We start from the raw sequence: 27,986 nt of genomic DNA on the forward strand, positions 1-27,986 counted from the left end.
CTGAATTACTGACAAGAATAGGACAGGTTCTATAATTGTCGTCAGCATGGACACCCATCAGTAAAAATACTGAAAGGTGTCCGTGGCCAATAGAAATGAATGGGTCCGTAATTACTGATGAAAAATAGTCGTGTTCATGGGGCCTCACTATGTGGAGGTTTTATTCCATTAGCCCACTTACGGACCTCAATACTGCTGTGTGAATCAGTATTTATAAGCCACAAGCAGGAGTGGGTCAATAACATGAATATGCCATACATGTCTAATATGGGAAAACCCCGTTAAGAAGGAAATAAAGACCACACAGTTTTTCTAAAATACTTTATTCCTCTTAGCGGGATATGAAATATTTATACAACAGAAGCAGAATATTCACAATGTATAGGCAAATCTATATTACACACAATTCAACATTCTTAATTCACAAAATAAAATTGTGCAAAACCCATTAATAAAACGTAGACAAGTCAGAATAAAAATGAATACGGCGAAGAGTTTGGAAAAAGAGGATTGAGAAAAGCGATTCTATAGGTTTTAATCTGTGTGAAAGGCTCATTGACTGTTTATGGTACAGAACAGGCGTCTTTCATGAATATGGTCGTACATTTGTAGGCAGCAGGTGTCATTTTGGCGTCAGACCCGGGACTCCGTGCAGACATAGCTACTGCGGACCAGAGATTTCTATAGTTCTTGGATGGCTTTACACTGGCTTGCCTAAACCTATAAAGCCGTAAGAACCCATGTCAGACACATATTGCACTACAGTACGGTCTAATATCTGCATGCCACACCTGGAGAAATGCAAGACAGGCTGACGAGAGTAAGTCACATGGACAACCTTCACCAGGGTGCTTGGATGTTACAAAACTACTACTACTCCCAGCATGCTGTGACAGGGGCTTGTAGTTTTCCAACAGGTTGGAGACCCCTGATGTAGACTCTAAAGATCACGATGGACCTGATGAACATTTCATAATTAGCTTGGATAAAAACGGATTCTGATCTGTCGCCTGGACGTTGTGATTATTTTTAAGCTTATTTTTTAAAATTCTTTTAGTTGAAAACAATGGCTGATAACAGAAAGTAACTGCATGCAGCACTTTTTACTTCTAGAAAAAAAGACAATAAGTAGTTACTATGGATGACCAGCTTTTTCCTGTGCACTAAGTTGAAGTACAAGAAGAATCAATCGTGATTGCTGCCATCTCAGCCTCGGACATCTTGTTGTACCCACTGTTAGGATATAGTGGGGGGCCGTTATATAGACAAATTGAGATTTTGTTGCTCATGGCACCACAGACCATGTTTAGCTTCTCTAGTGCGTTTGAGAAAAGTGGCGAGTTTAGCATTCATTTTCTAGAGACTTAACATCTAGGACATAATTCAGTCTGATAGAAGTGAAGCACGGGTATCTCAGCTTAGACCTTGACTAGGGCCTCTATATTTTATAGAAGATGAAGGCTCGGGAGTACATAAATTTTGCTATAAAACCTAAAGTTTTGTAGAATTGTTTGGTTGACAAGAATAAACCAGTCTTCGAGTTATTAAACACGCCTGTTCAGCTAGATCAAATTGGACATTTCATTTCTGTGGGGGAGGGAAGGAGAATGGTGCCCATGCTGAGGAGTGTGATTTTGAGTTTTCTTTCCAGACATGGGACCCAATAAGTTTTACTGCTGTACCAAGACATATTGGTCTACCCGTATCTAGGGTACATTTCAGGGGTTGCTGTAGTTACATTTAGTATTTTTTTCCTGTTATTAGAGAGGGGTCCACATTCAGGACCCGCATCTATTAGCCAGGATGGAGAGGGGCTACGAAAACATCCCTCACTTGGGAGGACTCAGCCCTACACTATGCTACAATTCGTTTCATGGACAGACCATTTATTTCAATAAGAACTGTGTAGTGCTTAACCTCTCCTGCGGTGGCGCTGCAACAAAGTAACTCACTTGCTGCCAAATTCTCCCACCGATTATGGTGGATCAATGGGGCACCCAGCAGCAAGACCTCTTGTGATAAGGGACATAATTAAATGTTCAGAAATTACATATCAACTGGGATAAATAATTGCTATTTCATAATGGATGCTAAATATCAGCAGGTTTAGGAACCAATTGAACATTCCTATGAGTACACCATCATTAGGACAATGGACGGCTGACATTAGGAAAATAATGAAAAAGACTAGCGGTGGTGTTCCCCAGGTAATCAGAATCCAATTGTCAGATCTCTAATAGTTTTATTTGGTAATATCTATCTCTCCAGCGGCGTTGACACTACCACTAGCCGCCTGCCCCAACAGCCCGCAGGTTTTTGGTCAAGCTGAGAGTTGTACTTCAAAAAATCTGGAAAGCCACAGGTTGAAGAGCACTGCTATCTGCAATACAATACTGATTTCTGTTATCTAACAATTTTTGTGTATGTGTTGCAGACCTAACTTTTTGCACAGGGAAAGACGACAGGCAGTTAACAGAGAAAGCGCATGGAGAAGAAAAAATAAATAAATAGGATTCAACGCCCCCATGTTCTATGGGACACTACTTTTATATTTCACTACAGTAAGACTGGCGGGAAGTCATGCGATCTTCCTGATGGCGGTTGTCTTTACGGTTAAGCTCCTAATACATGGCCCTCGTTGATCAGCGCTTGTTTGCTTCTTTCATAAGGAGCAATGATTGGTTATGTATGGGGATGAGCGACGGAAACTAAGCTCAATCGTCCTCATACATTCCCATCATGTCGGCAGCACATTTTCCTGTTTACGCTTGGAGATGTGCTGCTGACAACGATAATATTTAATGCTTATTAGCCAATTAACACTCATTTGCCCGATCACTGGCCCGTGTAAAAGGGCCTGAAGATTGACCACATACATCATTACTATTGTGTATGGTGACATATGGGTGACTATCCCTTTGAGCCCTGTGACATCTTATGTGCTGCTATAGGGAAAAAGAAAAGTAACTATTCCCTTTGAGTAGCCATTGCCAAGGTCTCTGCTCTATAAAAGACCACTGGGGTCTACAGAAACCAATAGACGCCCTGCATTGCTTCAAAACTAAACACTTGCTGATTAGTTCCCCAAGAAATCCAGGATCTCAGGTGATCAGCAAGGAACCCTCAAATCTAGGCGAAGGTTTCCAATCTGGAGTTGTGGTTCTAATCGTTGGACTCTGGATCAATAACGTTTATTAAACATTGGATGTGCTCACGTCTCACAACAGATTATCTAGTGGTTTGGTTACTGAGCATATATCTTAAGGACCGAGGCTACAGGTGCTGCTGTATTCACGTACTTTTTGTCCAAGGTCTAGGATTGCACAAGATACCACAATGAGCCTTATTTCTAATATCTTGGAAAATTATAAAAGCTGGTGCAAAAGCAAAAAAAAAAAAAAAAAAGGTGCTATATCAAGTTTTGTGCTGTTATTTTTCCAACCACCAACAGAGAACTAGTAAACTGGTAGTACGGGTACAACACCATGCCAATGTGCACCTACGTTCATAATTGCCCCAGGTTAATTCATTACACACATCTAGATATGTGTAATATTCTATGTGAATACACACAACAGTATCACACCAGAACATACACTAACCAGCCTGGTGGACGTGGACATGGGTAGCCCACCCCCCCCCCCCCCTACTGTCGCCATAGTTAAGACATCTTTACTTATTCTTTCCATTTAACAGGTGGCACAAAGGGGTTCACTAACAATACAATATTAAACTCACTTGTCCAAAGAAACGATTGTGCAAAATGCAACTGAACGGGAGTGGGTTTCTGGTCACCAGGATCATTTCCCAGCTGCATCATCATCATCATCCTGTAGTAAAGGGAAGGTTATTGTGTCATTTCTTATACCCACGGTAAGCCGCTTGACTTGTCCACCATATCCGCAGAGCTGAGAACGTGCACTGCTTGCAACAGGGCAATGGCTTAGACCCGATTTGTAGGTAAAACCTGTGGCGGAGTCTGACAGGGCACACAACCGGCTCTCTCCTGACCCAGGCTCCTGAGAGCGTTCAGCACAATGTCTGGCATGTGATCGGTGATCATTCTGGGGCTGATGTAAATGCTGCTGAAAGAAGTCTCTATCGACCACCGTGCATTGTATTTCACATCCGACAAACAGAGCCTGTAGAAGAAACACCTAAGAATGAGATCTATCCATAACCAACCAATGACTGACCCCATACTAGCAACACTGTATATATGGGAATGATTAGCCACAGCTACAATATTAATAAAACTTTATTCATTGAACAACAATTATGTAACTTTCTCACCATTTTGAAGATTTCTTCTTGCTGTCAGTGAATAGAAGCAGTCATAGTTTACATGCCGAGACTGAAAACCTGTCCAGAACTAGTGCTGCTCACACAGCTGCACGGCCTGATACAAAAGAAAGCTCCAATATACTGCAACTATGTCAGGGGCACTAGGTCAGGACAGGTGTTTTAGCCTTTGTATGTACAGATTGAAGTTTCCATTCACTGACTACAAGCTATGATCTTTAGATTATATTACGAAGTTACATAACTCTTTATGATGAATTAAAACAAATAATAGATACTATTCACAGATATTAAACGTTAAAACTCCTTTACATTGACTGTCCTTTAAATACAGAGTAAATCCGGACACCAGGTGCTATGTGTGGATAAGAAAGTCTTCTCTATATTTACTGTGCGTGTGCTGCTATTGCTCTCTGTTATCAGCCATATTGTGCTGAGCAGATCCTGTCTATCGTCTATGACTAATAGGAAGTCCGGATGTCCCCATGATCACTACTTTATAATCGCATATTTCCAAAAAGGTGTAAAGCCTTACTGTATTCCATGCAAAGAATGGCAGTTTCTTACCATCCTGATCGGAAGTCTTCTGTAATATGGATGATTTTCCCTGGTAGATAGAGAGGAGGATGTCGAGGAGAATCAGCTGGAGACCCGTCTGTTAGTGCGCTGTATGAAGAGGATTTCTGAACCAGCAAGGTCTGCTCAGCCAGCAGCGGCTGTGTTAGGGATGCCATGTTTCGGCCATCCAGTTCTGTTGGGAAGTCATCTGGATTGCCACCAAATATTTCATACCAACATCCACGCAGCAGGATCTGATACTGAGAAGGGTCAAGGAAAAAAAGAGAATAAATTATTACAGCTGTTAAATTAATATATTCAATTGTATTACTAGAATCTCTTCTATGAATGTGCAATTAGAAAGAAAAACAAAATAGTGAATCTCAAATGGACACAAACTTTTCAAACAATTGATGCTAATCTAATAGTATAACTGATATAGATCAACTTTGTAATTCACATACTGCTAAAATGTAGTTTTATTCATGCAAATTCTGAGTGACGTTTATGCCACTAGGTGTCTCCCTTCCTGTAATCTGCTGTCCACCCCCTGTCGTCTAAGGGTATGTTCACACGGTCTAATTTCAGCCGTTTTTCTGCTGGTAAATGTCGCGACAAACGGCTGAAAAATCAGAAGCAGAACTCTTACAAACATCTGCCTATTGATTTCAATAGGAAATACTGCGTTCTATTCCGACGGGGCATTTTTTTTACACCTCATTTTCAAATAACGGCGCGCAAAATGACGCCCTGTAAAAAGAAGTGCAGGTCACTTCTTGAGCCGTTTTTGGAGCAGTTTTTCATTGACTCAATAGGAAAACAGCTCCAAAAATGGACAAGAAAAACGCTAGTTTGATTTAAAAACGGCTGAAAATCAGGAGCTGTTTTCAAACATACCCTCACAATGTCTGTCCCCAGTAACAGAGCAGAATTTATGGGCTGCAAAAGGTGGGGGAGGGATGTCTCTTCACTGCATGCCAATAGAAGTCTATGGAGAGGGGAGGGGGAGCAGGGAGAGAAAGACAGATACGCTGCCCTTACAAGTCTATGGAAAGTGGAGGGGGAGCAGAACGCGACAGACATGCTGACAATCCAAGTCTATGGAGTGAGGAGCAGACAGAGACACACACAGACATGCTGCAGCTTCGGAGAGATAGGTAGATAGATGTGGTAAATATAGGAGAGGAGAATCCTGCTCTCTTGTCTCTGCGTGCAGTGTATAGAAGATCTGATAGCAGTTAGGCTCCGCCCACTAGTTCAGAGACAACTGAGAATTACAAAAAGAGCCTGCAGAAGTTAAAACCGCTAAAAAATGCAGAATACAAGTTATATAATGGCCAGCAATAGTGTTATTTCTCATATACACACACATATGACAGCTTATTCTAAAAAGGTCACCTGGAAAGTTAGATACGCCTTAAGGGCTCATGCACCCTGCAGGGCCCTGTGGACAGATCTATGCAGCAATGCACGGGGCTACACCCCTAGGATACAATCTCCCTGCACAAACATCCGACGAAGCTCGTCATGATTATTTTTTTGTCTGACTTTTACAGAATGTGATGGGAAAAATAACTCAAAAAAAACTTTGTATAGCTCTGTAAGAAATCAGAGGTAAAGTAGAGAATTCATGGAATGAAACGGAGCTGTTTTTCTACCAAGTATAATGCCAGCGCCAGGCAGCTTCTGATACAATTGGAGACCTATCTGAGCACATAGGCTATAGCTCAATGGTGATTTAAAATTATGAATAAATTAACTGCAATCTCAATGTTTATCAATGGGGGGGGGGGTCTCAGGCAACTTGTGATGATCACAATAATTCTGTAATTGTCATGTGACTTTTCCCTCCTAGGGAAAGATCGAGGTGGAGAAATTTGACCACAACCAAAAGTTGTTTACGAGCGCTGGCCATAGTCCGTTTTCTAGATCAGCCAGACTTTCCATCATGGGTTTCCTCACACTTTATGCATGAGTTTGTTATTTTATTTCTTAATCCACCATCACACACCTTGGGTCGGTTACAATTGACCACCATCCTTAATATTCGGTTCTTCAGATCTTCCATGTTGGGTAAACTCAGTCTGTAGAGGACGATACACGACAGTGAATGAAACAGAAGGTTATTACTGCATAAGGAGCATTCAAAAGACAGAGTCCTTACCTTGGTACAAGATCTTTCCCAACTATTATCGAGATGATGAAATTCTTTGAATAATCAGCAAGAGCTTTGCTAGGAGAAAAAAAAAATAAAAAGTTAAAACCACTATTAACCATGTCATATTTTGCACAAGGGAACATATAACAACACGGAAACATCATGAATTTTCCATTCTGCATAGATAAGAATAGGTTATCAGGCTGGGGTTACTCCGCGACTTTTTGTCGTCCACCAGTTATTAGTACGACCTGCGGGCAACCAAAGGTCACTATGTAATTTTAAGGGCTTATTCACATATGAAAGGGTTTTTCCAATAATCTTAATTTATCACCTATCCATAGGATAGGTGGATAAATATCTGATCAGTGGGGGTCCGATCGCTGGGACCTCTACGGATAACGAGAACAGATTTACTTTGCCGTTCCTGGGAGCCCCATAGGAATGGAGCGGTAGTGCGCATGCTCGGCCATTGCTCCATTCATTTCTAAGGAGCTGTTAAATATAGCAGAGCGGCAGCCCCATAGAAACGAATGGAGTGGTGGTCCAACATGCGCAACACCGCTCCATTTCCAGGGGCTCCCAGGAACGGCTAGGAAAGCCTGTGCTCGTAATCAGTGGGGGTCCAGAGTCAACGCAGCCATCTGCCAGGAATTTTTAGAGCACTTCATGCTTCATAAAGCTTGTCAGCAGAGGGGAGATACGGATTTCATTTTCCAGCAGGAATTGGTACTTTTGGCAGGTGCCAATACCTGGTTTAATAACCACAGTATCGCTGCGCTTGATTGGTCAGCAAACTCGCCCGACCTAAAATCCATAGAGAATCTATAGGGTATTGTCAAGAGGAAGATGAGAGACACCAGACCCAACAATGCAAACGAGCTGAAGGCCGCTATCAAAGCAACCTGGGCTTCCATAACACCTCAGCAGTACCACAGGCTGATCACCTCCATGCCACGCCGCAGTGATGCAGTAATTCATGCAAAAGGAGCCCCGACCAAGTATTGAGGGCATATACTGGACATACTTTTCAGAAGGCCTACATTCCGGTATTAAAAATAATTTTTTTAATTGGTCTTATATAATATTCTAATTTTCTGAGACACTAAATTTTGGGTTTTCATTAACGGTTACTATAATCATCAACATAAAAAAAAAAAAAATGCTGGACATAGATCGCTCTGTGTGTGATGAATCTATAGAATATAGGAGTTTCACTTTTTGAATTGAATTACTGATATAAACTAACTTTTTGATGATATTCTAATTAATTGAGAAGGATGGAGCCAAATCCGTCAGTGAGATGCTCTGACAGCTCGGCTGACTGCGCTTTCGGAGCGATCTTCTCAGTTCTGATCAAGTCAAAGTAGATTCACTTTGTCAGGACAACAAAATATGCCCCAGCGTACTGCAGGCTTGCATTCAGCAGGTTCTTTACTATAATGGAGGGCGATGGCACATGCAGGAGCACCCACATACTGCAATAGGGGGACAAGGGACATAATGTATAATGTGCTGCCCTCAGCTTGAGAAAAGGGACACATCCAAGGCCCATAATGTAGAGAGGTGGCCACCTCTGCCCCACTGTATAGGTTAAAACAAATCAAAAATAAAATTCCTGGCACCCCATGGTCTGATATACCATGAGTGTAGCAATAAAATTTTTAGAAGCATTGGAAAATATTTCAGAAGTCCTTTGGTGACAAATTTGTAGAAAATTTGCATGCGAGACCAAACTGGTCTCGTTTATTTAATGGATTATGATAGTAAACATCACACTGCTAATAACGTTTTACAATGGGGATCGTACATTTACACAGCTTTACATTCTCACCTGAAAAGGCCCCCTGGTGGTGAAAATGCATAGCATTTAAGAGTAGGAAAGGAACTTCGAAGCTGCACTGCCAACACAGAAGCTGCTCCGGCCCCCAAGCTATGCCCTACGATGACAAGCTTGTATTCCTGGCAAGAAAGGTACGTGAAAACATTGTTGGACAGCGCATTCTGCACCATCACAAATGGAAAAATTTGTTACGTCTATGGCGGTAAACACTTACTGGTGCAACAGTGAACGCTTGATTCAATATACCATCATTTATAAGCCTTCTGTAGATATAACTTGCAGCTTGACTTATACCCTAAAAACATATAAATTGATACAGATTATGTACCATGAACATGAGAAACGCAAATACAACCTTAACGTAAAGCCTTAAAATGTCACTGGCAGGCAGAGTTGCCGCTAATCCAGCTCAACTGTTGCAAGGAAACGGCAAACTGCAGCCTAGATCTTTACTGCGGGGTATGACTTACATGGGGAAATTAATGCTTGGGCTTAAAATCCACGCAAACATGAACTTTCAGGGTTTGAATGGAACTCAGCTTAAAATATTCTAAAAGGCCCAGAGGCCCCCCCCCCCCCCCCCTAACCGATCTCCTCTTCACTCACTCTGAATTGAGATATTTTTCTGTCTCCCCAAGACAAGACGGACTATCAGCTCACTGAAGGATCAGGTTACTGCTGCCCATAAAAGTCTATGGAGAGGGGAAGGAGGGGCAGGAAGAGTAAGATAGAGGCAGAGAGAGACTCAGAGATGCTGCTGCAACTTCCTAGTAAGTGGTCTATGTCACACCAGTGCTGGATTCACAGCTACACTGCTCATTACTGCTGTATAATGTCCTCCATGCTGCTGCAGCTTCCTAGTAAGTGGTCTATGTCACACCAGTGCTGGATTCACAGCTACACTGCTCATTACTGCTGTATAATGTCCTCCATGCTGCTGCAGCTTTTATATATGTGATAGGAGAGCAGGATTCTCCTCTTCTATCTCTTATGTATGCAGTGTATAGAAGACATGATAGCCGTTAGTGTCCACTCACTAGCTCAGAGACAACTGAGAATTAGGCCTAGTTCACACAGAGTTTTTTGGAGAGTTTGACATGGAAACCGCGCCAAAAAAACGTCCAAAAACGCCTCACCCCGATTTCAATGGGAGGCGGTGGCGTTCTTTTTCCTTGCGAGCGGAAAAAAACACACTTGTGGGACAAGGAAGCGTCATGCCCTTTCTTCAGGGGTTTCCGTCTCTAACCTCCCACTGACATCAATGGGAGGAAGAGAAAGCGGTTTTCACTGCGCTTTTTTCCCGCAGCACTCAATGGCTGCGGCCAATAAACGTGGCAAATGTTCCGCCGGCAGATTTTTCCGCCTGCAAAAAAATCCATGTGAACAGGGCCTTAGAGATAGAGCCTGCAGAGGTCGTCATATAATACGACATCGTCAGAAATAGTGTTATTCATGTACACACGTATCACAGCTTATTCTAAAAGGTCACCTAAAAAGCATAAAACCAGACCAGGCAGGCAGAAGATGCGAAAAATGTATCAGTGTGCATGCTTTATAATAAGTTTGGCACATTTGGCTAGACATTTTTCCTTACGCCATCCCTTGCCGAGATGCACTTTGGCACATTTCAGTCCACGCCCCTTTAAGTCACTTTTCAAAACTGTCTAAACACGCTAAAAAGTCATGTACGCTGTTTTTTTGGCACAAATTGAGCCAGAATTCTGGCGCATTTGGCTTAGTAAAATCTCTCTGAACGTTAGCAGTATTTTAAAGCCTCAGTGTCATAATATGTTTAAGCATAAATGCTACAAAACTTGTTCGATCCCTGGAGACCATGATAATGTTTCACTTCATTTACAATCTTTAGTAATTCCTTCATATGCGAGAGACAAACTCTCAAAAGATGTTTTCAGCGGATGAGTCTCTTAGATGATGGTAACTTTACTACATACAGATGTAGCAGAGCTGACATTTTTATTTAACGGTTTCCATTGTGCACCGAGTTAGGATTATGCGATAGATTTACCAGATGTCCTATGGAAAACCACTGAAAAGACATGGATATCACAGTGCATTGTGCGAAATGACAAACTCAGCTCTGTTGTATCTTTATGTGCTGCAGAAGCTATAGCAACCCCAATATAGGATACAAAACATCTTCCAGGAAGGGTTGTCTCAGTTGTTGAGATTTTCCAGGAAGTCAGAAAAGTGTTAGATTGCCCCATCATAGATTTGGGCCATAAAATCAGGAATAGTATCAACAATGGACCCAAAGTACTTTATAGTATGTCCTGCATAATTCATAAACCGCAAGGACTACACGCGCAGCTTCTTTACCTTATGTGAAAAGCAATCTCCTTCCACCCCATCTGTGTGTAGATTTTCACAGTCCGCTGACAGGTCGGTCAGAACATCCTGCAATGGGCAGAATTCGGGATTACTAGAAGTTATAATGAGGTATTCCCGATTCTATTAAATACATCTGTATGGACAAAAGTCAAAAATATCATGCCTGTTGGTAATACACAATCATTTCCTTATTCTGGTGCCCCCTCTCCAGTGCATGACCTGAAATGTAGTCCTGTTGGTCACTCTCCCAAAGGGGGTTTTCCAGGAGTAAAAAAAATAAAAATAATTGATTGGGGAGAGTCCGACCCTGATCAGAAGAATGAAGCAAATGGAACTGTGCTGCAGTACCAGACATAGATGCATATACGGACAAACCGATGACAATTGATTTTAATGGGCTCCATGTAATACTTCATTTGCCCTGGGGTGGTGCTGCAGAGAATTGAACACAGGCTTCGTGGCCCCTCCACAGATTGGAGGGGCCACGCAGTGGAACATCCTGTGATCAACTTATTTACGGGAAGACTTCTAACAAACAGGTTGTCTAAAGTGTACAAACCTTTTAAGCCAATGTTAATTTTTTTAAAGATCTACACCATTATATATATATATGGTGTTATAGGCAATATCAAAAGTATTTTATTAAGTGGTCAGTTCATAACCCCTTCTGACACAGAAGATACATCTGTTTTACCTAAGAAATGCATATCTTTGGCCATCAAAGGACGTCCACTGTCAGGCAAATGTGTAATTGGCCCTCTCCTCACCAAGGTGCGAGATGTGTTGATTAAGAATTTGTCACTCGGGCCTGTATCTGGCATCAGATAACATTCTCACCCAGGGTTAGAAGTAATTGCCCCCACAAGGAAGGAAGAAGGTAGGATCCAGCGCTAAATGCTATTAAAACGGAATCTTTGTTCCAAGTTTAATGGTGATGGATTAAAAGGAAGTCCAGTTGCATGTAGTCCAGGGTGAGTGAGAAGTGAAAGTGCTTGTCCTCGGGGCCTACGCGTTTCGGACGACTGCCGCGTCCTTAAACTACAGCCAAGTTTAAGGACGCGGCAGTCGTCCGAAACGCGTAGGCCCCGAGGACAAGCACTTTCACTTCTCACTCACCCTGGACTACATGCAACTGGACTTCCTTTTAATCCATCACCATTAAACTTGGAACAAAGATTCCGTTTTAATAGCATTTAGCGCTGGATCCTACCTTCTTCCTTCCTTGCTAGCCTGCCGTGTGCCGACACGAGGATCCGAGCGCCATCCATTATCCACACCACACTGGAGTGTCAAGGTGAGCTGGAGGTCTCCTCCCCAGTTTCTTTTTTTTAATTGCCCCCACATCCTGACCAAACATCTAAAGCTATGCAAATAGCTGCCTGTGGTGTGTCTCCCATGTGGACCAGGTGAAACATGTGACAATGGCCTACGCTTAAAGGGACAGTGTCATGATTATTTTTTTTTAAATTCATTTATGTGTTTTTATTTAATAAAATATTATATTGACTTTATTTAATTTTTCACACACAAAGTTTTTTTTTATTAACACTTTCTTACTTTACTGGGGGCTGACATGTTTTTTTTCATCTGTGTATGTGTCTCTTAACGACACATACACAGATGGAATACGGCAGCTACAGGGCATAGGACACAATGAACGTCTCCCGTTCAGTGCATCTGCCTTCTGGCTCTGTTCTAATCCCCCCAAACATGATGCAAAATCAAGTGTAATGAATCATTTTTTTATATGGTTTTTGGCAGATAAAATGCGAAAAATAAACGTGTCAAATACACGCCGTGTGAACCTGTCAACTGAAAAGTCATTCACTTTCATCATTCTAAGGGTATGTTCACACGCAGTGTTTTCAGACATTTTTCGGGCTGTAAACGTCCCGAAAAACGGCTGAAAATCAGGAGCGGTTTTCCCTTTGTTTAGTAAGCGTGTGAACATACCCTTAGCCTTTTGGTGTGTCCTATAGCTTCTGCCAGCTGCCATTTGTACAATCACACCCAAAAGGGCAGCCGGACACTGCTTAGCAATTTGAAGACACCTTTTCCTGGCTTGTGGGAGGGGGGGGGGGGCGCGGTGAGATTCCCTCCCACATTTACGGCAGCTGTGAGCCAGGTTGCTTTGTTATGATCAGGAGAAATCTATATATATAGGCCATGTCAAATTCACATCCCTACACCCAGAGGAACTACCTGGGATTGGCTATTGGCTAAAAACATGGGCCTATTATAGTGGTGTTTGATATGCCCTGGTTGGTAAATGGCTGCACAGGTGAATGCAGGTAATATTATATTTCTAGGGGATTCCTGCAAGTACTCATGACCGCTTTTATGTTTCTCTATAGAAATACAACTGTGTAATGGGAGGAGTCGCTTCATTATCATATGAACAGCCTCCTCTCAGTGACATCACCAGCCAGTGAACTGGAGGGAAAAACTGAGGAAGGGCTATTTAAACTTACCTTTGTTGCATGACCGAGAAAATTAGGTTTAAGTACCCGGGGCACCGCTAGCAAGTGCCACTGAGGCGGGACTTGAGTTTCAAGTGCTCCTGCACTGCACGCTGCAAGCCCCGCCTCTCTGCTGAGTGACCGCTCTAGCGGTCTCTTAATTAACAGCTAGAGCCGTCACTTAGGCAAAGAGTTGCACCTGCAACCAGCATGACGGAGAAATCAAACATTGGTTTCTCTGTCATGCACCTTGAGTGACCAAGAAAAATAAGGTACCGTATGTTTAAAATGCTCGTCCCCTCCCCTTAACACCCTGTCAGCAGTTTTAAAGCCTCACAACTGGTGGCCGGTTCCCTTTAAACACATATACAAGTAAATGCTCCACTGATCATCAGAGTTACCTGAAGGGACAATGTTCCTCTTATAGCTACCAAGATGGCTTCGGTTTTGTGATCCAGGGCAACAAAAAATGGAATTTCATAGATCTAAAAACAAAACATGAAAATATCAGAAGGGCTATGGAAACACATTTTGCGCACTGCTGGGACATGATGGCTGTATCTTACCCGGTTATGAAAGCAGATGTGGATGAAGTCCCGGTACTGAAGTCCTGTTGTTTGCAAAATGGAGCCAAAATGGCAGTTGAGGTCGTCACCGCCCACAATATCACGCTGCGCTCTTCGGTTTTGGCAACTAGAGAAGACAACCAAAAGGATACGATTCAGAACAACACAGAAATAAAATGGGAGAGAGAGTTCTCTATGTAGCAGACGGACCTGCGGTCAATCACTGTGTGGCGGGGGAAGCAGGACTCACAGGCTCTTTAAATCTTGGCATTTAAACAGATTTTTACATAGAAATCAATGAGCGCTAAATATTCTCGAAGCCAGAGTCTCCCCTCTCATACTATGCTGCCCCTTTTTTTGATCATCAAATTTTCATATGGACAGAAAGACCCCCATCATCCTAAAATCAGAACAACACTGGTGACATAAGACACTCACCATTCTCCACACAATTTACATAATCCAGTGAAGGGGTTACTGTATACATAGAGGGGCCATCCGTAGGCAGCCGCTGCAAACTGCATGTAGTGAGCGGCCTTACCCAACTCCACTTCCAGATCATCTCTCTAAAAAAAAAATACATAAAATAAAAAGGTGTGTGTACACACACACACACACACACACACACACACACACACAATAAATATATATAAAGCACATAATAGATACAAAACATTGGGGAGGTCATGGGCAGATGAGGCTTCTATAACTGGTGGTTAGGACTAACCTCAGGATGTGATGGCGAGAGGGATAACACTTCATCTGGATCCCGGCTGAGTTCCACCTTGTCCTGCTCCTGGTGAAGGAGAGTCAGTCCAGCGGCTATATCACTGGGAACCAAGTCTGTGTCCTGAAAAAGAAAAAACACAACCAATCTAGACCAGTAGACAACGTACATTATTTCTCAAAAAAAAATATTAAAAAGGAACAATGTGGGCAAAACTGTTATACATAGTGCAAGGGCTACGTTCTGCCAACGACCTTAGATTAAAATTCTCCATAATCCGAACCTCCCACTCCCGTCTCCAGGATTTCTCTCGTGCTGCACCCGTCCTCTGGAATGTGCTACCACAGACAATCAGAATTATTCCCAACATCCACAGTTTTAAACGTGCCCTGAAAACACATCTATTTAGACAGGCCTATAACATTCCCTAATCTGACTCCTTTCCATGGCCCTCCTTTTAGATTAGTCATCAGAATAAGATTCCCTCACACTCCTTCTCTTCATGTCCGTCATACATGGATACTGGCTGGTGACCGGATCACGCAGCTTTATGTTACCATCCCATGTGTATAAAAAATGGCCGGACCATTGTACAGAACAAACACTGTTACACTTTGTGTCTCCCTTATTTCCTCATCATAGATTGTAAGCTCTTGCGAGCAGGGTCCTCACTCCTCCTGCCTGAATTGTAAATTAGCTTTGTCACTATGTAACGTCTGATATTGTCTGTTCAAGTTCCCTCTGAATTGTAAAGTGCTGCGGAATATGTTGGCGCTACATATAGATTATTAAAGGGGGCGGTGTCTGACTCAGGGATTTAAACAACAACAAAGACAGATTCCCTGCGTCATACACCGCCCTTCAGGACCCGGCATCCCTTTCAATTATTTAGCCATAGAGTAACCACATTAAATTTAGGGGAGATTGGAAGATTAAACACCCCAGCCTGGCTGGTATGCTCAATAGTTCTGTCTCATGACTTGCCCTTAAGGGGTCCATTTAGTGAATGCAGCGGCACCCACTTATGTAGCTTTAATAGGGAATTATACTGAAGCCTAAATTTAAAGGGAAAGAGCCCACGCAACAAGTTCCCTTTAAGCGAAATCCGTTTCTTATGCAATAAAGCTACAACCACCATATTTGCATAGAACAGCTTACAGAAAAGTAGCTGCTGAAGAGTTGTGCAATGCTGGAGAAAGCCATCCTGTTGTCATTGTCATTGCCTATACAGCAGCAGAGCAGGCGGATGCGAGTCTCCCACACTCTAGTAGCGGTCTTCCTGAAGTTGTACAGAAACTGCTCTGATTGGCTGCTCTCCAAGTTGTGATCTTCCTCTCCCACATAATACATAGCTTTCTTGCGTCCCAGTGGATCAAACACGATGACGACGGCTATAGTGGTGAACAGCATGATGATCCAACTGTAATACAGAGAGAGACAGTGGGAGGTGACATCCCGCTTCTAGTATATATATATTTTTAGGCATTCGTATCTATTATGCACCCATGTTTTGATGGTCTGGTCTGGCAAATATATCTATTATAATTACCCTAAATAAGAACACCAAAACACGATATAAAACAACATTACATAAGAATGCACAAATGTTCATGATACAAATTAAAAAGAAGATAGCCGGTTCGGAGTTCGTGCTCCTCATCAGTTGTTTACACATGGGACATCCCTAGTCATATTTTGAGGCCCTTTAATAGGCTGGACATTAACTTACAGGATAGTCAACTATAGATGATAGAAGAGAGCTCATTTGCATACTATTCCCAGGCAGCATTGCCTGCAAGACTCGCTACACTAGCTGATCTCCACAAGGAGAACCAGTATTCACACCAAAGCAAATGTTCATTAGATAGAGCACATGAATGGGTGATGTGTAATACTACCTTTAGGCCCTATTCACACAACAGGGACTCTCTGCCGTGTGACGCCAAAAACTGGAAGATGTCCTATTTTGGGCCACTCTCCCGGCCCCCCATAGAAGTCTACGTGGCCGAGTAAAGCACAGCTACCACTTGGATGTGATTCGAGTGACGGCCGTGCATTTTGCCGCTCGTTCGCTCTCTTCTCCTCACAGTGCGAAGTGCATGTGAGGAGGAGTTTTTTTTCCTGGAGTGGTCCAATCTACAGGAAGGGGGGGGGGTGCCATCTACAGGGTGCGGGCATCTACAGGGCGTGCTATGTACAAGGCGGCTGTGAGGCATTATCTACAGGGTGGCTGTGGCAGTATCTACAGGGGCACTGACCCTGTCGTGTGAATATATCGGTCGCTGTAGCTTCCCGCACCGATATCAGCTAATCGCCAGTGGTTAGAGACCAGCTGATTGCGGAGGCGGCTTCGCTCCAGTTGAGACAAACCCTCTAAGACCAGGGGTAAATGGCTTTCTGACCTCACGGAAATCTGCATCTTTTGTTATTTACATCAGAAATTGTACAAAGTCACATATTCTACTGAAAGTAATGCCAATGCCCATTGATCCAGCGCTATAGCATGCAACACACTGCATTCCTATGGATATGTTCAATGCATATCAGCCACATATTACTGTCCAGCCAGGCCCTTAAACTTACTATACATATATTTGATATACCATATAGTATATAACGTCCCCATCTATTACATTCCTCGATACAAGTTAGTGTATGCAAAATCACCGAAAGCGTGGCAAGGAATACTATGACGTCTGTAAAACAGTGCAACCCTCTTGGGTGATTGGTTGAGGAAGATCACCTGACCTGCTAACATCCACATTTTCAGTCGTTGGCACACTTTTACATACAACAATCTGATGCCTTAGGATTGGAAACTTAGGGCCCATTCAGTTGGTGCAATTATACCCACAAGTTTAGTATTATTATGACATCTAATAGATGTCATAATTTAAAGAGCTCTGTCCAGTGAGGTGGCATCAAAATTACATTATGGCCCTGTTCACACAGAGTTTTTTTTCACGCAGAAAAATCTGCCTCAAAATTCCATCTGTAATCTTGAGGCAGATTTTGACCTCCCTGCACACCATTTGCTGATTTTCTCACAGCGTTTTTCGACCGCGGCCATTGAGCGCTGTGGGGCAAAAAACGTAGTGAAAAACGCTTTCTCTACCTCCCATTGAGGTCAATTGGAGGTCAGAGATGGAAACGCCCAAAGAAAGGGCATGTCGCTTTTTCCCCTCGTGGGAAAAAAAAACACCTCCACCTTCAATTGGAAGCAATGGGAGGTGATTTCCTCAGCAAAAAAAACTCTGTGTGAACAGGGCCTAGAAGTGTTTTTCTACTTATTAGTCCGGGTCCCTTGACAATAAGCAGATCACAAAGTGTCCCCCTGCTGGGACCCCAATGATTACCTGATATCTGTGGGAAACCAAGTTAGCAATTTCCCTACGGCACCCCCACAGGGGAAATCTTGTATTACACATTCCCCATTCAGAATAGGGTATATGACAATAGGTCTTCTAAACTGGACAATACCTTTAAACAGGTTGACACATGATCTAACACTAGGTATACTGGAAAACAGCTGCTCAGGTCTTAAGAGACTCTGCTTTTGCTGGGGAATTCCAAGAGTGATATCAGGTCTCTCAAGCAGCCGCTAAAAAAAACTTCTCTGAATTACTAAAGAAGTTACTAAACCAAATGTTTGACATCGCAATGAAATTTTTTTCTCTATGTGACCCATATCCTACCTTTTAGCCTTAAACACGTACTATCTTCTGAGTGCAGTAGGGACTCTCCAAACTGCTCTAGAAATGAATACATAAGTCAAAATCAGGTTCCAGAACTTACCTAGCGATAACGGTAAGCAGAATGACATGCACCACTGTTTTCTCACACTGGACGCCATTGTCCGACACCCAGATTGCTCCCATAATGGCCCATGCAAATTCTGGTAGATACAGGGCCAGACGGATGTAAACTAGTTTAGGCATGCACTTCCTTGGCCCTGGGTTGGAGATTGTACCTACAAAACATCATATAAAAGATAAAGTTACTATAAACATATCATAACCATAACACAACTAACACGTCAGCGCGTCTACTCCAGTGCTAAAAATGGATGGCGAGACAACCCCTTTAAATTTGATTAGCGACAGTATAATGTCTATGAGGACTACCAACAGGTCGGATTTAGAATCTTTTGAATTATATTGTTTTCTCCCGAGATATGCGGCGCTAGATCTGTCTAGAAGCTGCTTATCCACCATCATCTATTGATATGTCATGCACATTTGGCCAAAAGATACCTGGGGGCTTTAACACAAAGGTTTTACACTGTGACAATACCAATCTCATTCCTTGTTTGTTTTGTGACAGTCGAGAGTTGAAGGATACAAGTATGAGCATGCTAGAAATTCCATTGGAATTATGCCTGAAGCTATTCACATATACAGGAGATCTCCAGTATCACCCCGAGCAGAGAAAAGCCGCTCTTCAGATGAGACAGAACATGCAGAAAATTATACAATACAATGAAAGACCACACATAAATGAAAATTATTTCAGGAGGCCGTAGATTGCATTCACACATGTAGCATTGCTTACTAATGAGAATTACATTTTATTACTATTTAAATTCACTTCTTTTCTTTGACCTCCACCTTACATGTACACAGGCAGAGCAGTAAACGAGGGGCAGCACGTCAATAATATATTATAAGTCAAAAGGATAAAACCCCCAAAAAATGGATCTGTTGTATCGGTCATGTATCCTGTAAAAACGGAAATGATATTTTCTAAATACACAATCCGCTACACTGTAGGCCTCTTATTTAATGACTGTGATATTAGAATGTTTCCACATATCTTACATGTAACTGCCACCTCACAATTCTCGGTTAAAGGGGTTCTCATCACAGGCAACCCGTTAAAGAGAACCTTTCACCCACCCATACATGTGCAGCATGTAAATCGGCAGGGGTGCACAAACCCTGGGGCACCTTAAATTTTTTCTATCTCCCTCCGTTATTTAGATATCAGTGCCGTTATATTTGGCACCCGATATTTAAATAACCCCCTGAACTGTCAATGGGGCGTATAATTGGCAAGGGGGCGTGTAACATCGCTGTGACACCGTCCAATCAGCTACGGACAGGGTCGCAGCCAGACCTGGAGAGAGTGTGCGTGCACGCGCGCGGCTCGGAGCTGTGCGAGCATGCGCTCGCACACTCTCACTCTTTAGCTTTCGGCAGACAAGCTGAACAAGACTATGATCTCTCGCGAGAGATCACAGTCTTGTCCTTGTCTGCCGAGAGCTGAAGAGTGAGGGAGAGCGTGCGCACACGCACGCATGCATGCGCGCACAGCTCCGATGCCGCTGCTGAAGATACTCCCAATAGTCACATTATTCTTCTCCTCTTCTGTCCCGTGGTTGCGGCAGAGCTGCACACGCGCGCACGCGCACCCACTCTCCTCTCTCCAGCTCTTGCTGTGACACTGTTCGTTGCTGATTGGACAGTGTCACAGCTATGTTACACGCCCCCTTGCCAATTACACACTCCATTGACAGTTCAGGGGGTTATTTAAATATCGGGCGCCAAATATAACGGCACCGATATCTAAATAACAGAGAAAGATAGGAAAAAAAATGATAGTGAGACAGGGTTTGTACAGCCCTGTCCATAATGTGCTGCACATGTATGGGCAGGTGAAAGGTTCTCTTTAATATGAGAGCTGCCACAGCATCAGGTCTGTCTCCAGTTGTTGGCTGCTCGTTTGCCCTGCTGCGGCCTCTACAGGGGAAATGTAGTATTACATGTGGCCGTATAAACGAATGACCATCGCCAGAGTGAGACACATTGTTTGCAGGGGTTGTCTAAAAATGCTCAAGGTTACAGAGCTATATCCATAGGATCTTAGTACTAAAGTACCACCCTATATAGCTCATATTCACTACCTGGATCCTGGGAATTCTCTTTGAAAGGGTGTATAGGAAAGCAAAAAGAAACTGCTCACTGAAATAAACTGGACCCAAAAATAAATAATCAAGTTAGAATAAAATATTCTCACCTTGCATACTGATGTAGACTATTGCTGACATTGAACAGATAATTGCACCCAGCATAACAAGAAGTACAATGAAGTAGCTCTGGAGTAAGGGTCCCCCGGGACAGTCAAAGTGCCCTTTATGGAAAGAGTAGAGGACTAAAACCCCAATCCACCTGGAAGAGAAAAGAAAACAGTGTGAACACGTACGATTTGATCATTTGTGTTAATATCATCGGTCTTTACATGTTGGAAAATTCTTTCTATTTTAATATTAATTGGGAGAAGCCACAAGGGGAAGGGTACTTTTTGCCTATCCACTTCAAATATCCATCGGAATAGTCATCCTGAAACTCCTGCCATGGGCACCAAGAGAGCTTATCCTGCTGTTGTACAACACATCTCCAAAATCCAATGCCCACATAGACATGGCAAAATATCATACTGATGGAGATTTGGAACCCTATGGCTGCTTCCACATAACACATTTTCCGCAGAAATTTTCCGCAGTAATCAGCAGGGGCAAATCTGCACCAAATTGTGCAGATTTTGCATGTGAAAAAAAAAAAAAAAAAAAAAAAAAGGAAGAAGGAGGTATACTCATTTTACCAATCCCCTGGCTCTCCCGTGATGCCGCCTCCCTGGTACCCCGCCAGACGCAGATATTAACTTCCCCACTGAATTCAATGGGGAAAATCTGCAACAAATCCGTGCTTATGCCACAACAGGAATTGACTTGCTGGGTTCCAGAATCCACACCGCAGGTCAATTTGTGTGTGGAAAATGACTGCAGCATGTGGGTGAGATTTGTTAAAATCTCATCCACTTGCCCGCTACTGTATTCCGCTGTGCATTTTCAATTTGCCATTCCGGACAGAAAATTTGTAGCATTTCTGTCCCGTGTGGACTTAGTCTAATGATTCCCAAAATGAAGGTCATTGTTTTCATAGCAGTGCTGAACCTCTATGGCAGTGCCATAAATCTCAGAGCACAGCTTGAAATGTCAGAATAAAAGCGTAGATGGGTTATCACATTAAATGTCAGAGGACAATCTGTGTGTAAGGGGCTGTTCACATCTGCATTGGAGGCTCCGTTAGGGGCCTCCGTCACAGATCCGGCAGAAATCGTGCACGATTGTTTCCTGTAAAATCACAGACAACCCAGACGGAAAGCTGATGGAACCCATTAGACTCAATGGGTTCCATCGGCCGCCGATGGGGTCTGCGTTACATTGGAACCGTTGCGTCCGGCATTTCCTTGTTCTGCTCCTCTGACGGAATGCCCCGATGCAGATGTGAATAGGGCCTAATAAGCTCTCAAATAAGGCAGCATAAATCCCTGCCTAGGGTTAGAGCAACAACCTGTGGCTCTCTAGCGGTTTAATAACTACAACCCTCAGCAAGCCTACATACATAGGTAGAAGGGAAATGAAGCTTGGTAACGTAACTTCCTTACTGGATACAACTTACAACATTAAATTTTTTTGTAATGTATTTCACAATATTTGATTACACAGAGATTGTTACAAAATATATATAAACTGGTAAAAATTAGCACATTACCCATTTACTGGGCCCAGAAATAGAAACGACATGATATGGTGGACTAGTAACTAGTGTGGAGAAAACCTGTGTAGAGAATAGGGCTGGGCGATTATGACCTAAATCAAAATCACGATTAATTAAACATGTTATCTAGATTACAATAAATGAATGATTATTTAGGCCACGCCCCCTATTTGCATGCTACACCATTGAATTAATATTTATTCCGAGCCTCCTGTGTACTACTGTATATAAGATACCTCCTGACACTGCCCCCACACAGTATATTGCCCTTATAGCTGCCTCCACAGTATAATCTCCCCCATAACTGCCCTCCAAACAGTATATTGCCCCCATGACTGCCCTCCACACAGTATATTGCCCCCATGACTGCCCTCCACACAGTATATTGCCCCGATAGCTGCCCCCATGCTGTATAACGCCCCCACACAGCCCCAATAGTGCCTGATAAAAATAATAATATACATGCTCACCTAACCCCGTTCCAACGACTAGGGGAGGATATCCCTCTGCTCCTGTGGTCTGTGCAGCACGGCGCAGACAGGCGTGATGGCGTCACTGCCTCGCGTCCGGCGATACATAGTGAATGGTAGAGCAGGTACTCTGCTCTACCATTGGATTCAACTGTATCTGCGTCCTGAAGATGTAAATACAGCTTAAACCAGGAAAAAAAAAAAATGATAAAACTGAAAATTCACAAGATGACATCGATTAATTGCGCTGAATTTCGGTTTCGCCCTTTTTTCCATTAATCGCCCAGCCCTAGGAGAGGATCAATCAGAACTATAATGCCTTGTTCACTCAGTGCAGAGTGGCTGCAGATTTTGCATGTTTTTTTTTTTTTAATCCAAAATTAGGAACGGGACCTAAACAAAAGAAATATTTCAAGGAAAGTCTTGTGTGTCTCTTTTCTGGATCCAATTCTGGTTTTGGCTTAAAAAATGAATGCAAAATCTGCACTGCGTGAACAAGGCCTAAGGGTGGATTCACACGTGGCAGATTTTGTTGCACAAATTTCTGCGTCTGAAAATCAGTCCCATTCGTCTAAGGAGCCTCACACACTAGCGTGTTCGGTCCTTGATATACCGTATGTCGGCCGCATTTCCTGGACCGAACACACTGCAGGGAGCCGGGCTCCTAGCATCATAGTTATGTACGACGCTAGGTGTCACTGCCTCGCTGCGGGAAAACCGTCACGTACTATAATCATGTTTTCAGTATGGGACAGTAGTTCCGCGGCAAGACAGGGACACCTAGCGTCATAGATCACTATGATGCTAGGAGCCCGGCTCCCTGCAGTGTGTTCGGTCCGGGAAATGCGGCCGACATATTGACCGGAGATCGAACACGCTCGTGTGTGGGAGGCCTAAATACAACCCCATTCAGATAAATGGAACTGATTTTCAGTCGCAGAAATTTCTGCGACAAAATCTGCCGCGTGTGACTGCACCCTAATAGACGCTTCTTCCCAGTAGGAACCGGACATGAACAAGTCACCAGCCATGTATGCTTTTCTAGCGACTTTCCTCTCACCACCGACTATTGCATGTAAAATCTTTTCTATACAGAAACTCTACACAGCACTCTTTTCTTTTATTTGGCGGAAATTACTACATGACAGAAACTGTAAGCAAAATGACGCGCTATATTTCTCTGCCCCAACAATTCCTAGCTCTCCATATAGATTCAGTTATAAAGCTGCACATTATTACAAGCTCTGCCTGAAGCAGCGAGATTCTTATCTAGACTCATACACAGGTAAAAAGGTAAACCGTACAGGTATGGAAATCAGTAAACTGGAAATCCAGTAAAAAAAAAAAAATGGGCCTCATTTATCAAAACGGTCCTTGTTGCCCATAGCAACCAATCAGAGCTCAGCTTTCATTTCTCAAACTGCTCTGCAAAAGTGAAAGCTGAGCTCTGATTGGTTGCTATGGGCAACAAGGAGTTTTTCTGTGAGACAGTTTTGAGAAGTGTGTTTTTCATTATAAAGGTATGCTCACACAGGTGGGATACGCTGCGTAAAAGCATGCAGTGCATCAGACCTAGAACGTGCAGGGAAATCCGCACAAAAAATTGCACCGAATTGTGAATTTAGGTTAGAAAAAGCCGTTGCGGAAAACAGAGCTGAAAAAAAAAAAAACAATACTTGTCGCTATGGCAACGCCAGTGAACGTGTGCCCCTCTCTTCTCCATGCAGCCCGGCCTCCTGTAATGACGCTGCAGCCCATGTGACCACTACAGCCTGTGATTGGCTAAAGCAGTAACACGGGATAAAAAAAAGTCATCCTAGGACGCCGGGCTGACTGAAGAATAGCCGGGAGAACAGGGAGGCATCGCGATGACAACACCAGGTGGGTAAGTATAGCATTTTTTTGTTTTGTTTCTGTTTTTTTCAGATTTAAGATTTTTGCGGCCAAATTGCAGCTTTTCTGCTTGCAAAAATGGCAAAACGTGCTATTTGTTGCAGCTTTTACCGATTTAACAATTCCACAGCATAAATGGATGTGCTACGGATTAAAAAATTGCACCGCAAGTCAATGTATGAACGTATTCTCAGATTTTTTTTCCGCCACGTGTGGATGAGATTTGTTCAAATGTCATCCACTTGGCTGCTACTCTATTACGTTGTGGAAAATCCACAGCTAATCTGCCCAGTGTGCACATACCCTAACTATTCATTAGCCAAGTGGTCTCTAAAGTGTCAGGGCACGCTGAGAGTTGTAGTTGTGCAATAGCTGGAGAACCACGGGTCGGAGACTAATGCCCTCATGACAGGGAATGCTGGTGTTTGCTAACTGTGTTAGAAGGCTAATGGATGATTAGAAAACACTTCAAAACCCTTGTGCAATTATGTTAGCACCGCTGTAAACAGTTTTGCTGTTTAGAGGAGCTATAAAACTGACCTTCCTTTGAGCTAGTTGAGAATCTGGAGAATTACATTTGTGGGTTCAATTAAAATCTCCAAATGGCTAGAAAAAGAGAGCTTTCATGTGAAACTCGACAGTCTATTCTTGTTCTTAGAAATGAAGGCTATTCCATGCGAGAAATTGCCAAGAAACTGAAGATTTCCTACAACGGTGTGTACTACTCCCTTCAGAGGACAGCACACACAGGCTCTAACCAGAGTACAAAGAGAAGTGGGAGGCCCCACTGCACAACAAGACAAGTACATTAGAGTCTCTAGCTTGAGAAATAGACGCCTCACAGGTCCTCAACTGGCAGCTTCATTAAATAGTACCCGCAAAACGCCAGTGTCAACGTCTACAGTGAAGAGGCGACTCCGGGATGCTGTCCTTCAGGTCAGAGTGGCAAAGAAAAAGCCATATCTGAGACTGGCTAATAAAAGGAAAAGATTAATATGGGCAAAAGCACACAGACATTGGACAGAGGAAGATTGGGAAAAAGTGTTATGGACAGACGAATCGAAGTTTGAGGTGTTTGGATCACACAGAAGAACATTTGTGAGACGCAGAACAACTGAAAAGATGCTGGAAGAGTGCCTGACGCCATCTGTCAAGCATGGTGGAGGTAATGTGATGGTCTGGGGTTGCTTTGGTGCTGGTTTAGTGGGAGATTTGTACAAGGTAAAAGGGATTTTGAATAAGGAAGGCTATCACTCCATTTTGCAACGCCATGCCATACCCTGTGGACAGCGCTTGATTGGAGCCAATTTCATCCTACAACAGGACAATGACCCAAAGCACACCTCCAAATTATGCAAGAACTATTTAGGGAAGAAGCAGGCAGCTGGTATTCTATCTGTAATGGAGTGGCCAGCGCAGTCACCAGATCTCAACCCCATAGAGCTGTTGTGGCAGCAGCTTGACCGTATGGTACGCAAGAAGTCCCCATCAAGCCAATCCAACTTGTGGGAGGGGCTTCTGGAAGCATGGGGTGAAATTTCTCCCGATTACCTCAGCAAATTAACAGCTAGAATGCCAAAGGTCTGCAATGCTGGAATTGCTGCAAATGGAGCATTCTTTGACGAAAGCAAAGTTTGAAGGAGAAAATTATTATTTCAAATAAAAATCATTATTTCTAACCTTGTGAATGTCTTGACTATATTTTCTAGTCATTTTACAACTCATTTGATAAATATAAGTGTGAGTTTTCATGGAAACACAAAATTGTCTGGGTGACCCCAAACTTTTGAACGGTAGTGTAATTTGTGGAGAAGGATCTTATAAGTGGAACTATTAAAACTACAAGTCCCTGCATATCCTGTCATCACAGATGCATTGTGGGGTTTGTAGTCCCACAGCTGTAAGACATTGCAGACATCCTGATCAGTAATCACTAAAATTATCTGCATGTCACATGACTCATTATCATGACAGGTGTCACGTGTAGTATGCTGGTGAGCTCAGCTGTCACGTTACCGCAGGAGCACTACAAGTCCCAGCACACCTCGGAGATCCCATTGACAGAAACAATCACTTACCAAATTAATCTGATCAGCAGCTCAAAGGCTCCGGGAAACACCAGATCATCACTGGCTATAGCCCAGCGCCGGCCGAATAGTTGCAGCCCCGGCATTCTAACGGCTGGGTGTCCGGTCCGGAAAAGACAGCGCTGCTATCCGGTGACAGGAGCTCTACGCCTCAGCGCCCCGTACAGCGATACCAACACACAGCGAACTGAACCCTGCCCGCTCCCCGTATGACACAACCATCTCTCTGTCACTGCCTGCCTGCAAGTGCGCAACGCTCAATACTCTCCGACCGGAAACAGCGGAACCCAAACATGCCGTCCGTTTGGCATTGTGCAGCTGACGTCGCGTGTCCGCCCTGTCACTGGTGTGGAGTCTTCTCTTTATTAACCCCTTATCGTCGGAACTGATTTTGGTCTCTGTCGTTCTTCACTCCTCATTATTCCAGAGCTTGTGGTTTTGTTTTATTCTTCCAGTTCCAGTTTATGAAGTTGTATAATATCTAGGTTCTTTTTCTGGGATTATTGTGAGCTACATATGAATTTTCATTTATAGTATGGGGAAAGTTGTAAAAATGTATCAACAAAAAACCTAGCGACATAATTAATTTGAAAATAATTTTGCCATATTATTAAAAACCCTCCCCCAACACTTTTTCGACACCTACAATATTTTTGTAATTGTTAGAATAAAAGGGTGGCTTGACCGGAAAATTGTTGGCGAACTCCCCCCGGTACAACCTGGCATAGCCCAGTAACTTCACCGCGCAGCCTTAGGTAATGATGATCGCAGCGAAAACTCGTGATTTGCGATAATGTCTATAATTCAACACTGTTGGATGTTTTGCAATGCTGCGGACACATGACATCGCATGTACACTGACGTCATGTGATCCCATAACATTGCATGCAAGATCACAATGCGATTTAGTGGGAACGCACATGTGTGCAATAACCGGGTGCATATAATCGCCATGGATCCCTGGCCATATACTGGTGGATCACTTGGCAGTACCAGTTTTTGTGCCCCGTTATCT

At 43.2% G+C, this 27,986-nt stretch overlaps 1 protein-coding gene across 1 annotated transcript; it reads right to left on the reverse strand.

The window, feature by feature from the left end:
• Nucleotides 1-307: 307 nt before the first annotated feature.
• Nucleotides 308-27,323, reverse strand: DAGLB (diacylglycerol lipase beta). Its single transcript, XM_075830204.1, has 15 exons — nucleotides 26,963-27,323; nucleotides 20,978-21,129; nucleotides 18,758-18,932; nucleotides 16,121-16,382; nucleotides 14,963-15,085; nucleotides 14,674-14,801; nucleotides 14,236-14,362; nucleotides 14,071-14,154; nucleotides 11,199-11,276; nucleotides 9,076-9,156; nucleotides 8,853-8,980; nucleotides 7,025-7,093; nucleotides 6,872-6,944; nucleotides 4,870-5,120; nucleotides 308-4,142 (listed from the first exon to the last, which is right to left on the reverse strand). Exons 1-15 carry the CDS (start codon nucleotides 27,055-27,057, stop codon nucleotides 3,944-3,946), a joined length of 2,025 nt encoding a protein of 674 aa, XP_075686319.1. The 5' UTR covers nucleotides 27,058-27,323; the 3' UTR covers nucleotides 308-3,943.
• Nucleotides 27,324-27,986: the final 663 nt, after the last annotated feature.

Source organism: Rhinoderma darwinii, chromosome 6 (assembly GCF_050947455.1).
Source record: "Rhinoderma darwinii isolate aRhiDar2 chromosome 6, aRhiDar2.hap1, whole genome shotgun sequence".
Taxonomy (NCBI): domain Eukaryota; kingdom Metazoa; phylum Chordata; class Amphibia; order Anura; family Rhinodermatidae; genus Rhinoderma; species Rhinoderma darwinii.

Coding starts and splice junctions, on each gene's coding strand:
- DAGLB (XM_075830204.1), bottom strand. CDS start 27,057: ATGCCGGGGCTGCAACTATTCGGCCGGCGCTGGGCTATAGCCAGTGAT. Junction 15,086..16,120: donor TCTTCAGCAGCTACTTTTCT/GTAAGCTGTTCT, acceptor TTTCTTTTTCAG/GACACAGACTTGGTTCCCAG. Junction 8,981..9,075: donor AAGCGTTCACTGTTGCACCA/GTAAGTGTTTAC, acceptor CTTTCTTGCCAG/GAATACAAGCTTGTCATCGT.